Source organism: Talpa occidentalis, unplaced genomic scaffold (genome assembly GCF_014898055.3).
Source record: "Talpa occidentalis isolate TD23 unplaced genomic scaffold, MPIMG_talOcc4v2.1 talOcc4.3, whole genome shotgun sequence".
Lineage (NCBI taxonomy): Eukaryota > Metazoa > Chordata > Mammalia > Eulipotyphla > Talpidae > Talpa > Talpa occidentalis.
The window spans coordinates 113410381-113424372 of NW_023603184.1; the positions used below are offsets into that span (position 1 = coordinate 113410381).

The 13992-nt window shown below is 32.7% G+C and overlaps 1 protein-coding gene across 2 annotated transcripts in view; it reads left to right on the plus strand.

The window, feature by feature from the left end:
• ITGAV (integrin subunit alpha V) overlaps positions 1-13992 on the plus strand; it is an 80297-nt gene that overhangs the window by 51279 nt on the left and 15026 nt on the right. For both annotated transcript variants that reach the window (XM_037523677.2, XM_037523678.2), the window contains exons 12-18: positions 284-486; positions 2289-2480; positions 4616-4661; positions 6196-6303; positions 7933-7991; positions 9810-9964; positions 12920-13057. In XM_037523677.2, the coding sequence (XP_037379574.1) occupies positions 284-486; positions 2289-2480; positions 4616-4661; positions 6196-6303; positions 7933-7991; positions 9810-9964; positions 12920-13057 (901 nt within the window). The remainder of the gene's footprint in view (positions 1-283; positions 487-2288; positions 2481-4615; positions 4662-6195; positions 6304-7932; positions 7992-9809; positions 9965-12919; positions 13058-13992) is intronic.

Here is a 13992-nt window from a genome sequence, read left to right on the forward strand (position 1 = left end):
AGTAGTCTATCACAAATACTAGAAAACCTCTATATTGTCATAATTTCTTTTAGTAGCTTTTAAAATATGAAGGAATAAAGTACTGTTAAAATTTACTCGTAGTTTTTCTTAAAAGAATTGAAGCAGTTTGATTTTGAAATGATCGTTTTATGCTTCAATGTGACTATGAGAGATATATGAAGAGTGAAACTAAGTTTTATTAAAATAAGTTTTAATAAGAAACAGAATAATTATTTTCAGGTAGAATTTGATATTGGTTTGGTAAAAATGATTCTATTGTTAGTTATGCAGATGTGTTTATTGGAGCACCTCTTTTCATGGATCGAGGTTCTGATGGCAAACTCCAAGAGGTGGGGCAGGTCTCAGTGTCTCTTCAAAGACCGTCAGGAGACTTCCAGACGACCAAGCTGAATGGTTTTGAAGTTTTTGCAAGGTTTGGCAGTGCCATAGCACCTTTGGGAGATCTAGACCAGGACGGCTTCAATGGTAAGATCAAAAAGCTAAGCAAGTGTCAGTCTGATTTTTTTGTATCCACTGTGGGATAGTCCTGTTCCCTTGTCTGTAGAAGTTCACATGGGTATGCCTCCTTCCTGGAAAGAATTGAGTGAAAGTGAGTGACTTAATAGGTTTAATGACAGGTTGCTCTTTTTCCTTAAAAAATAAGAGCAATATTATTATTACTGTTATTATTATGCGTGCAACCTCAAAGCACAAGACAGTGGTTATTTCTGACAGGAACCTGCAGTCCCAGGGACCTGGAGCCAGCCTGCTGATTTTGTTTCTGTCTGTTTAGTGGCAGCGCCCTCTGCTGTTCATTTGAATACATGTGAAAAAATGCTCTCCGGCACATTTGTCAAGGCAGTGCTGACTCCAATGCATAGCTCAGAGGTTTTACTTGCAAAAAAAAGGTCAAAGCCCATCATTTTATAATAGCCCCATTTAATAATTTAATTAATTGCTTTAGATACCTTTTTCAAAAAGGGTTTTTTAGTAGAGAATGAAATATAGATTACAAATTACCAAAAGAATACCATTAAAACCCTTTTTAGAGAATTGGGAGACCTTTTAGGCTGCTTTAGGGGTTCAAGCAAAGGATGAGAGTGACTTGTCTAGGGTGATAGCAACAGAGATGGAAATAAATGGACCTATTTGTAATTTATTTTAGGGCTTGAAAAGGTCATAGTGATCATTTGCTGCTTGTTTTTTTTTTTTTTTGAAGAATTTCACGTTATTATGGGTGGGAGGAAGAACTCAAGTTTTTTTTTTTTCCTATTTGAAGAACTATTACAGTTAGTTTAAAGAACAGATGAAGGATGATAAGGATGATGTCTTTTAAAAAAGACACACACATGCATGTATACACTTTCACATACATGGTATGCATATTTTAAAATGTCTGATACTATTAATAATCAAAGAAATGAAAATTAACATACAGAATATACCAAAATATATAGAATATACCCAATTACAGAATATACCAAATCATATCTTCCAGTCTCTTTTTTAATACTTATTAATTAAAACAACATGCTTTATGCACTGTTTATAGCTTCAAATATCAGAAATGTTTCCCCATGTTATTATTCTTTCTAAAATGACATTATGGCATTTTCACCTTTCATTTTTCTTTTTTTGATTTATTGTTTCAGTCTTATTTCAAAATAATATTCAAACATGAGACTACATTATTTTTATCTAATGTTACTTTTTATTGAGGTAACAGTTTATGGCACTGTAAATGATTTAGATATATAGTTTGGTGTTATTTTTATTTTTAAGAATTTCACACTGATATTATTTTAAAATAAGTTGATCAAGATCGAGGCTGAAATCAGAAGGTTTAATTTCTGAACCAGATTGGCTTTAGCTCTGAAAAAAAAAATAGAAACCATGTACAGATAAATTAACTTAGAATTTTGAGAGCTAGAATGAAGCCTCAAATGATTATTTTTAATGTGTCCCCTTCTACCTGTTTCAAAGTTGAGGCATTTGAGGTTCAGAAAAGTCAAGTGACTTGTCTAAGGTCAGATACAGAATATCTGACTCCATATTAATATCATCTCTAGCCAGTTGCTTGAATATCCTTGAATTTGATCATTGCTTCTTAATGAAGAGTATGCTACTGAACTTTGAATCAGTATTTACCGTGATGAATGAGTCTATAAATACTAAGATCTCTCCATATAAATAATAAGTACTAAAACTTCTCTTCACCCTTGCCCTCCTTCGCCTCTCTTCTACCTCCTCTTTTTCCTTCTCTCTTCTCCCTTTACTTTTCCCCACAGATATTGCAATTGCTGCTCCATATGGGGGTGAAGATAAAAAAGGAATTGTTTATATTTTCAATGGAAGATCGACAGGCTTGAATGCAGTACCATCTCAAATCCTTGAAGGGAAGTGGGCTGCTCGGAGCATGCCACCAAGCTTTGGTTATTCAATGAAAGGAGCCACGGATATAGACAAAAATGGATATCCAGGTGCTTTTCTAGAATACATGGAGCTCTATGATTTTTCTGTACTAGTAGCAAAGAGTACATTATTGCTCTATTAATTTGTTATAAATCATTTCAATCCACTATTTCAAGTATATTAAATCCCTGCTGTTGATTTTCAAGGTATTCTTCTCATTATTGAAGGGCTTAGGGAGCAAAGCCTGCTTTACTTCTTGGGAACTTCCAATGTAAAGCACTCTGAATTTCTTCTTTTATTGTCTTGAAGTCTGTAATGAAATGTGAGAGAAAAACAATGAAATGTGAAGAGCTAAATGCTCATTCTAAGTTTTTAAATGTCAGTGGTCAATTTTTTTATTCTAGAATTTTTATGGACTTGACTAGTCATTGTGATTTTTAAAAAATATTTCATTTAATTCTTCCATTAAAGACTGTGAAGTGTATAAGCTAGCTCAGCTCATTACTATGTCATTTTCCTGGATGAGAAAACAGATTGAGAAAGGTAATTTACCCAAAGTTGCTTACTGGTTTGAGCTAGTATAGTAAGTGAGGACTTTTTCTTGTTCTTAATACTTTGGAGTATTAGAATGGTTCTAGGATCATGATGAATCTATTCTTTAAATGAGAGGAAATGCAGAAAACTTAGATTGTCTTTTTGTTGAAACAGTTACCATGAACAATATATCCAAGTACATTGAAGTGCTTTTAGAAATAGCACATGAAGTTGATTCTAATCTATGTGTTGTTTCAAGACATTATTATTATTTTGAAAGATTTTATAATGCAATATATTTATTATAGAATACAGAATATATCAAATCATATCTTCCAATCTATTTTTAATGCTTATCGAGTAAAACAACATGCTTCATGCACTGTCTATATCTTCAAATATCAGAAATATTTCTCTATGTTATTAATTATTCTTTCTAAGCACAGATTTGATGTTTGTCTTTCTGTGAAATAACTATCATGTCTTATTTGACCTTACTTGCAGACATCATAGTCTGATATATAGTTCTGGTACATACCTCTGATTACTTCCTAGGACAAAAATATAAATTTGCTGTGTCAAAGATATGCGCTTTTTTTTCTTTAAGACACTTGATATTCCCTCCAAATTAAAGTTTTCCAACCTTTTTAAGCACTCATTAGCAGTAAGTGAATGATCATTTTCCCACATCTGCCTATACTGAGTGTCGCCTTTTCTTCTTTTAAAATAAGTTTTACCATAATATGTGGAAATGATATCTTAAATTTTTTATTTTTTTATTATTAGTGAGAGCAAGCATTTTTGTTTGCATTTGTATTTACTTTTGTGAATTTCCTTTTTATGCCTTTTTCCCTTTTCTGTTGTTATTATTTTTCCTCATTTTTTCCCTGAAAAACTGTATGAATACCTTAAATATTGATGATAACATCTCCTTAATTCCTGTCATATTTGCTTTTGGAGAGTCAAGAAGTTCTTTTTTTTTTTTTAATTTTATTTTTATATTCCCCACGCAATTGCAACCCTCTTATTTTGACCCCAACCTCTCCTTTCCCCACCCAAGACATTCTTAATTTTTATATAATAGAGTCGTCCTGTGTTATGGTTTCTCATGTTCTGTTCTGCCTAGAATCGTCCTCCTCAAATTTGGCCTGGTGTCCTGTGAGATAGAGCTCTGATTCCATTTTTTTCCTAATGGTTAAATAGTTGTACCAGCTACTTTAAAAGACTAATCAGGCATTATGTTTCTGCTGATTTGAATGTTATTTGCTATCATTCTCAATATATGTAATGTACCTTTCTGGTTTGGTATTGTATTGGCTACATAATTAAATTTAAGAAATACATTTTTATGATGAAATATAAAATCCACAGGCATAAGCATCTATATTGCTTTTTCCTTGGGGCTGTGTGTGTGTGTGTGTGTGTGTGGTGGGGTATACTCTTCCTTCTTGTTTTGGTTTTTTTTTCCTGAGTATCTGTTAAAAAGATCTTGGCAGTGGAAATGAAAGACTAGTTTTATGATGAACATTTGCCATTGGTGGTAGCTTATTTAGAACTTATTGAAGAATGGTTTTGAGACTATGTCTAAATCGGAATTGAATGTTTTATAGAGTGGTATATAAATTTTGAAAACCACTACTATTAACATGCCTTTTCTATTCTGTTTAAGACTTAATTGTGGGAGCTTTTGGTGTAGATAGAGCCATCTTGTACAGGTAAGCTTGTTTCTGTATCTTGTAACATAGGATTCATTCTGAATTATTTGAAAGTTTTATAGCCAGTTTAATGTTCTTGAAATAGTGCTAATTTTTTTTTAATTCAAAATTTGCTATAGGCAAATAGTATTTACATAAGGAGATCTAAAGTAAAGAAGGCTATGGATTTTTTAATTAGAAAAGCATTCAGAACTTTCCCTCTTTGTTCTTTAAATTATGTTCAGAGTTATTCATCTCTGTGTTTTAAATCTCTCTTTAAAAATTATTTGAGCTTACATTTTCCTCTAAGGGGCAAGAAATTAACTTGGTGTGTGTCACAACATTCTGTGTTCACAAGGACACTGTGGAACAACTTGAAAATGAATGTTTTAATTCAAGCAATATATATATATAATCCACCTATGTTTCCTGGCTTCATATATGTTCCCAGTGATTCTCGGTGTTTCATCAATTCCTCATGCCTTGGAATCATCTGGCACTCCCAAGAGATTAAGCTGTTTACACTTCTATGGGCTCTGTTTATACATAGCAGGAAAAATAGTGCTGGATAGTGGGGTTTGTGGTGGGCCAAGCTGATTGTAGCTCTTGGGCAGCATGTGCTTACACACCAGGATTTATCATAACTGAGACATCACACTCACCTGGCCTACTATGTTTTTGTTCAGAATTTAAACCTACATAACTGAATTTTTTTAAAGATTTATTTATTTATGCAATTCAAGAGGTGGGGTGTGTGTGTGGGAGGATGAACAGATTCACCAGAGACAGAGTTGGGGAGCACAACAGGCAGATTGACTGAAATACACTGCTGAGGGGAGGAGAGGGTGAGACAGGAGAGGTCTGCTGTGCCATGTGTCTAGGAACTGAGCTCCTGCTGCAATGGCTGCCTATGGCTTCTTAGTGCTGAGACTTAACCCCTTGTGCCACCAGGGAGGCCCCTTATCTGAATTTTGGAGAACTGTGTTTCTTTTAATTTAGTGCTTCAGTTTTTAAAATTGCTGTCAATGAACTATTACATGCATGTAGTAAAAATTCAAATACAAAAAGGATATATAATAAAAACAAATACCTTCCCTTACACCAATTTCTATTTCATTAGTATATTGTACCAGAAATGTTCTACACATTAAAAAATCATGCCTGTGTGTTGTGTGTGTCAATGTGTATGTGCCCATCCTTTGTACATTGTGTTTTTTTTCTCATACCACAATTATATCTTGGATGTAAAGAGGTCATTCCATTAGGTAGATATCCTACACTTTGTTTAACTATTCTTCTATAATAGACTGGATTCAAATGGCTGGTACTGTCCTGCTTTGCCTGGATGCAGGGATTTCCCAGGAATGTGGGACTTTTAGCATTAAAATCAAAACAGTCCTCTAGCAAACTAGAAATGCTGGTCATTCTTTGTTGAGATTGTTTCTGCTCTTTTTGCTATTATAAACAATGCTTTAGTAAATATTGCTCTGTATATACAGTGAATGTGAAACTAAAATGCTGAGATCAGTCTTTTTTTTAAATGTTTTTTAATCAGGGCCAGACCAGTTATCACCGTAAATGCTGGCCTTGAAGTATACCCTAGCATTTTAAATCAAGACAATAAAACCTGCCCACTTCCTGGGACAGATATCAAAGTTTCATGGTAAGATAGTTATTATTGTTGTGATTATTCGTTCATTGTTATAGAAACAAATGCAAATGAAGGTAGGGACTGAAGTGTTTTCTATGGATATACTATATTTTCATGTCACAGATTAGATTATAGAAATACTGTCCTAAAGATGATAAGTAGAAGACTTATGGAAATATGCTATAAACTCGTATAAATTTTTTTTAATGATGCATGCACAATGAATATGTTCAAAAAAGAACAGGAAAAGCTTGTAAGATCTGAGACCTCATTTAATTTTAGAAAGGCCTATGAACATTTAATTTTTAAAATATCATTTTCAGATTTAATGTCTGTGAATAGCTATATGAAAAATATTATTTTGCTACAATATATTGTTCACTTGTTTCTTTACTAGTTTCTAAAGAGAAATACAGTATTTTGTAAATTTAATGTCTGAATTTTTTTCTTGAATGTTTCTCAAATCTCCGTTATTTGTATGCTACTTTTTGCTATATTGTATGATTTTTGCTTATTTTCATTTTGCCTATATTTATGATCATCTTAAAAGTTTTTTCTTTAAATTGATATTTTAAAACACTTTTTAAAAATTGGGGAAACCAATATTTTTCTCATATTTGTAAAAATAGATCTGAAATTAAAAAATATTGTCCCCCTATGCTGTTAAAATCACCCTGAGTACCCCACTTTGGGAAGCACTGCTCATGTTTCTTGCTCATATAGAAAACTCAGGGAGAATTTATGAAAGAAGATTAGAATAATTGAAATTGGGAAAATTTTACTTCAATAGAGCTAGCTAATGAAAAGATGTTTTCCCTCATTTTGTTTTTCTACTATTATTATTATAGTTATTAGAAATCATTCCTCAAAATTTTATTTCTATCATTGAATTGTGCTAAAAATTTAATAATATTTGCTCTTTGTTTTTACTGATTGCAAGTGAAGTTGTTTTCAAAATTTTGACTTTTGGTTTTACTGCCTTACTTGTCTTCACTCACATTTCATGTCCCTGTGAAGTTGCTAATAATATGCTCATAAATGTGCTAATAATTCAGAGACTTCTCATATACTCATTAGAACAGTAATTTTCACATTTTTTATTATAGCACATAATACAAAGTATATTTTTATCAAAATCCAGTAAACACATGTATGTAATTAAAAGTTTCACAAAATTTTACACTTAATACTAAAGTCATTTAATTAATACTTAAGTTATTTAATTTTTTGGGATTCTGGTCACTAATAACCTATTAATAAATTTTGAGAAGCATTGTTTTAGAGGAGCTTGCTAATTAAAGGAAGATTTTGTGGGGCCTTTTATTAAACAAATTGTTATTTTATATCTGGACTGTCACTTCCCTCATTTCTATTTATCAAAAAGTTCTATAAACTTGAGAAGTGGCTTGGAAATTCTTTTTTGTCCTTTTCTCATAAAGGTACATTGACAGGAAATATGTTAAATCCTCACAGAGTTAGATTATTCTATGTAATTTTATGTTTTAAGAATAATATTAAGGCATAAAGATATAAGTCATCACAATGTAAATGTATATTTGAAATGTGTGAGATTTGGGTAATATTCAAAAATATGTCTGCACTGGATTATCAGATTTGTATATATATTTTATTTTCCTACAGTTTTAATGTCAGGTTCTGCTTAAAGGCAGATGGCAAAGGAGCGCTTCCCGGGAAACTTAGTAAGTGTTCTACTAAGTTTGAAAAACTATTATTTTAATGATGCTGCATAAACAGCTCTTAAAAAATGTTTTAAGATATTTGAATAGTTACTCAAGTAGTTGTTATTGTTTTTTTTTTATTTGAATGTTTTTGCTCAAAGACATTTAAAATTGCAACATCATTAGTTTGTGTGACAACTTTTAAGTAAATTCTGAAATAATACTTTTATTTATTGATATTGTGAACAAAGAAGCCCACGGGATGCTAAAGATGGTCTTCAGAAAATTAGGTGGTTGCCAGTGTGTGATAAATGAACTCCAGGGAAAATGGGTGTCAGTGTTTGTAAGTAGATGATCTGCTAAAAATCTTGGAGAAATCCCCTCCCCCACCTCTCCTATGCCTCCTGCCATGATTTTAGGAACAGAAGGAGTTTAGGAAAGAAGAAAAAGTTTGGCACTAAATTTAACCCAAATAGCAAATTCTGTCTTGACTCTTCCTTTCCAAAAACATGATTTATGTGGTCCTGAGAGCCAGGTAGGAGAGTTAAGTAATTGTTGCCAAGTGTTATCAGTAAGTTAGTGAAGAGTATTGAGAGTAATGATAGAGCAAAGGAAGAGGGCTGAATCTGCTGGGTTTGTGCTTGAAAGTCCACATAGGGTGCAAAACAAGGTCTAACTGGAATACCTGAAGGAAATGAAGGAGCTTGGCATATCCAGAGTTGTATTTTGCCCAGAGAAAATGGCACTTTTCAAGGGTCCTGAGGCAAGAACATGATCATTGTATTTGCAAAACAGCAAGGAGGGTACTGTGAGTGGAACAAAGAACTGGAAGCAAAAAATAACCCTGAATTTTTACCTGAATTTGACATAAATTTCAGCAGTTAGAAAATCTTGGAAAGAGGTTTGTGATGTTAAAGATCTGCACTCATTTCTTTTGAAGAAAGTACTTTTTCTTTTTTTGAAAGATTTATTTTATTCATACAATAGCTGGGGTACAGGCCAGAGGCACAGAAGGGTGAGAGGATTCACCAGAGACAGAGCAGGGACTGGAACAGACAGATAGACTGAAATACACTGCTGAGGGGAGCAGCGGGCGAGACAGGAGAGGTCTGCCTCTCCATGTGGGTTGTTACTGGCCCATGCTGCAGAGGCTGCGAACAGCTTCACAGCGCTGTGCTCAACCCACTGCACCACCGGGGAAAGTACTTCAAGAAGAACTGAGTCTTAGAAGGCAGTGATGCTAGCTAGCAACCCTGCTTTAGACTATCTGCTGTACTTTGATTTTAGGATGATTCTTTATTGAATCATCTGTATTTGGTCATTTACTTCAAGAGTGACCTATTTATCTGATAATTTGATATAGTAGCTTCATTGGAAGTAGGCGCTGTAAGTGATGCAAACTGTTCAATCATCATAATGTTTAATATAATGGTCTGGGTGCATGTCAATAAATATTTTTTCATTCCAATCATCCAGAGTCCTGCTACTGGCATTAATGGTGGAAGGCTTAATTGATATGTATTATACTCCCTGAACTTTCTCCTCTGAGCTTAAAAGAAAAAGCTTCTCCTCTATCTGATACTTGTTTCACTGCCAGTATTGTCTGTTTTCTGGAATTAATATATGATTTTGCATTGAGGATAGTTGGGTTAATTATTTAATTATTAAGCCTTTATTCAGAATATGTTGTTATTTCACTATAATATATAGACATTGTTAATGAATTAGTTAATGAATTAATTACTTTTTAAGGAATAAATATCTCGGTTTATGTGGGAACTCTTGATATCTAGGGTACCTAGGTGTCTGTAAAGATTATAAATTTTTTGATTTGTACAGACTTCCAGGTGGAGCTTCTCTTGGATAAGCTCAAACAAAAGGGAGCAATTCGACGAGCACTGTTTCTCCATAACAGGTCCCCAGGTCACTCCAAGAACATGACCATTTCAAAGGGGGGACAGATGCAATGTGAGGAATTGATAACGTATCTGCGGGTAAGACATACTTTTTTGCTCCATTACGTTTTCTTTTTACTCATTTTCATCTAAGTGATTTTTGGTATTTGTGCTGCCTCAGCGAGCACCATCTGAATGATTTTTATATAAATATTTTCAAAAGGAAAAAAAGAGAAAGATACAATGGAGGAAATCTGACTTTGTACTGTCAAACCTTAGAAGTAGACTCTTCTTCCTGGCAGAGTAGATATTCCAAATGGCCTTTCCACAACAGTGCTACTGAATAAATTATGAGAAACATTTCTTAAATATTGCTGGACTGTCAAAACAGTAGACAAATCTCCAGAGTCCAAAATATAAGCAATCAATTAAAAAATTCTATTGACTAAATCTGACTTGTAAGTAGTAGGCAAATATGTGAGCCAGGATTGCAAGGGAGCTGTGGAGCCTGGGAAGAGAGTCAGCAGTGATTGCAGATACCAGCTCAGCATTCAGAATTGCCTGGGGTCTCCTGCAAGCCATGGGAGTGGCCTGAGCCTCTGCTTGAGATTCAGACCTTTCCATGAAGCTAAAGTGTTCCCAGGACAAAACTGCACCCTAACTCCAGCAAGAGCAAATACAAAATCTCTCTAGAACAGTCTACAATGGGCCCCACAATTTCCACAGATTAAATTCAATGAAGTATGAATTCATTTTAAAAAGTACTAACATTTAAGAAATAGCACAGAATTTAGACCTGCAGAGGCTTCAGATGTTGAAATTATCACCTATGGAATATAAATTTGTATAAATATTTTATTGAAAAAATAAAATTTATTGAAGAAATAAAATGTAATTTTTAACAAATACAAAGAACCTTAGTAGAGACTTAGAATATATAACATAATCAACAAGTTTGATTTAGCAAACCTATATAGAATTTATTACCATCAATTAGTAAAAAATAAAAACTGTGTGTGTCTAAACAAAATTTTAAAAAGTGGAGTTACAGAAAATATGATCTTTGGTCAAGGTATTATTTTTAGAAATCAGTAATAAACAAATTGGGAATTACGAATTGTGAGTTTAAATAACTTACGGATCAAAAAAGAAATTATAGTACAAATTTACTTAGAATAAATCATAATGAAAATACTGTATATTAAAATGTGTGAGATGTCACAGAAGCAAAATATATAGATGAATATATAGCTTTAAATGTTATTTAAATGAAAGATTAAAACTGAAGGAAAGAATAAAAATTATCCACAAAATTTGGAATTGAAAGTTAATTACAGTCAAAGGAGGGATTAAAATAACAGAATATTATGAATAACCTTCAGCCAAGAAATAGGAAAACTTAGACATAACAGAGAAATTCTTAGAAAAATATAATGTAACTGCTGTAAGAAGAAATAAAAAACCTGAACAATCCTATAGCCATTCAAAAAGTAAATAGGGCAGTAAAATGATTTTATAGGCACTGTCCACACAGCTGTCAGGAACAAGACATTCTAATATTAAACTCTTTGGAAGAATAGAAAAGCAAAATACTTCCAGCTCATGTTGTTAACGCTGATGTTAGTGTAGTTGATAGTGTGGCCTATCAAGGATAGTTCACCAGAGGGAAGTTCTTGCCAGTCTTACACAAAGACATAGATATAAAATTATTCAACCAAATATAAGCAAAGTCAACCCAGGAGTTCATAAAAAAGATAAATAGACCAACTTGGAATTATCCTACGTGAGTTAACATTAAAAAAATAAAAGTGCAACTTAACATATGACTAGACAAAGAGAAAAAAAACAGTAATGACTATCTTAATTAAAGGCAACAAAAAACATTTGATTGAATTTCTGGTTTAAACAAGACTAATATTTCAAATTATAACTATGAAGAAATACCATCTTGCTTGCCAATACCTATTAGTTGGTCAAGTTATCAATTGATGAGAACTCTTAAACATTGTTGATGGTGGTATAAATTTTTATTTTTAAAAATTTTCATTTATTTATGCATATGAGAACTGGGGTGTAGGCCAGAGGTATGGGGGTGAGAGGATTTATCAGAGACAGAGTGGGGAGCAGAACAGGCAGATCTACTAAAATACACTGCTGAAGGGAGCAACTGGCAAGAGAGGAGAGGTCTGCTGTGCCATGTGGGTTAGCTTGCTGGCCAGGGATTGAACTCATGCTGCAGTGGCTGGGGATAGTTTGATAGCTGCTGCACCACCAGAGAGGCCCAAATTTTTATGAATACTGGAAAATAATATGGTACTATAGAGCTGACAGTTCTGTTTGCCACTACGTAGAAGAATAATCATTACAACATTTTTCTTGTAATAGTAAAAATAAACAACAAAAAAAATCCAAACAATCAAAAAAAAAAAAAACTGACAGAAGAATAGATAAAAAGATCTGTATTCATCATATGATGAAATATCAGTCAACAATAAAAATTACCCTCCCCTACATGCAACAGTATGGATGAATCTTAAGAACATCGAGCAGGAGCAGGAAGCAAATTACAGAAGAATACATGTGACCTCATTTTTAAATAAATGAAAAAGGAAAAGCAAGCTGAAAAACATATTACTTAGGGACATATACACTATAATAAAACTACTGAAAGCAAGCCAGGAAATGGTGAAGTTAAAATTCAGGATAGAGTTACCTCTGAGAAGGAACACAGGGAGGAAAAGAGAAAGGAGTACATGGATAACTTAAGAGACATCAGGCCCGTTCTAGTTACTGCATTGGGTATGCATTTTGCGTGTTTATTGACATGCCTCATATTTTTATGTGAATCAGATATAAAATAAAACTGATTAAGTGTTCTCATTGAATAACGCTCTTTCACTATCTTAATGTAAATGTGCTTTTTCAGAGAGTTTTGATAAAATCAAATCAGGGAATGAATACATCCAGCATTGTGTTGTGCCCTTATGGATTTCTCTAAATGGTTTTCTGTTATAGGTTGATGTCATTATTAATTCAAAGCTTTTCCATTTCTAGGATGAATCTGAATTCAGAGACAAACTCACTCCAATTACTATTTTTATGGAGTATCGACTAGATTATAGAACAGCAGCCGATTCAACGGGGTTGCAACCCATTCTTAACCAGTTCACTCCTGCCAACATTAGTCGACAGGTACTGTACTATCTCACTTTATTGCTAATTTTATACGTTAGCCCTTTTTTGAGGTCTTACAATTCCACATTTTTAAATATCATAAGGAACAGCTACTTAGTCAAATACGCCAGCGAGAAAGAAATCTGAATTTTTGGGTCAGAGATAATTAAATCCACTTAGAACTTAATAGTATGCAGAGGAAGATAGGGTACCATTTTATATAGACATATAACAGTAAAATAATTCACAGAATACAACTGTGTCCATTTATTTATATTGTATTTTTGTATTTTGTTGAACAAGTTTTATATCTGTTACTTTCATTAAATAATAGTTTATGTATCATAAATGTACATATATAGTACATAAATAATTCTTTTCATAAAACAAAATAAAAATCACAAAGATTGTATTATAGTATTTTAGAAAATTTATGAATAACCCATGTATTATTTTTTATTTATTGTGGTTATACAATATTATGTGATTAATAAGTTAGTAATGAACATGTGAGCCTCTTAGGGTCTATTACTCAATTTTATTCCTTTTTTTAAAGTATTTTAAAAAATTATTTAATTGTTACTTGTCCCCTTGCATATAGGAATTATAATTATTTTCTCTTTATAGTTTTAGAATTTCTTGAAAATCATATTAACATTAGGATTACTTTTGATTTACTTACTGCAATCACCAATCTTTAATATCAACACGGTTTTAAAGTCAGCTAATCAAGTAGGCTAACTTTGAAACCCTTTGAGGAAAGTAATAATTTTAGTAATATTTGTCTTCCTTTTTTCCTTCCTCTGCTCTCATTAAAATTATTTGAATCTTTTGTTTCCTTTGTGGCCACATTTGTTTTAGCAATGACATTGCTTTTTTTTTAAAGATTTATTTATTTATGCATACAAGAACTGTAGTGTGGGCCAGAGGTTGCAGAGGGTGAGAGGATTCAC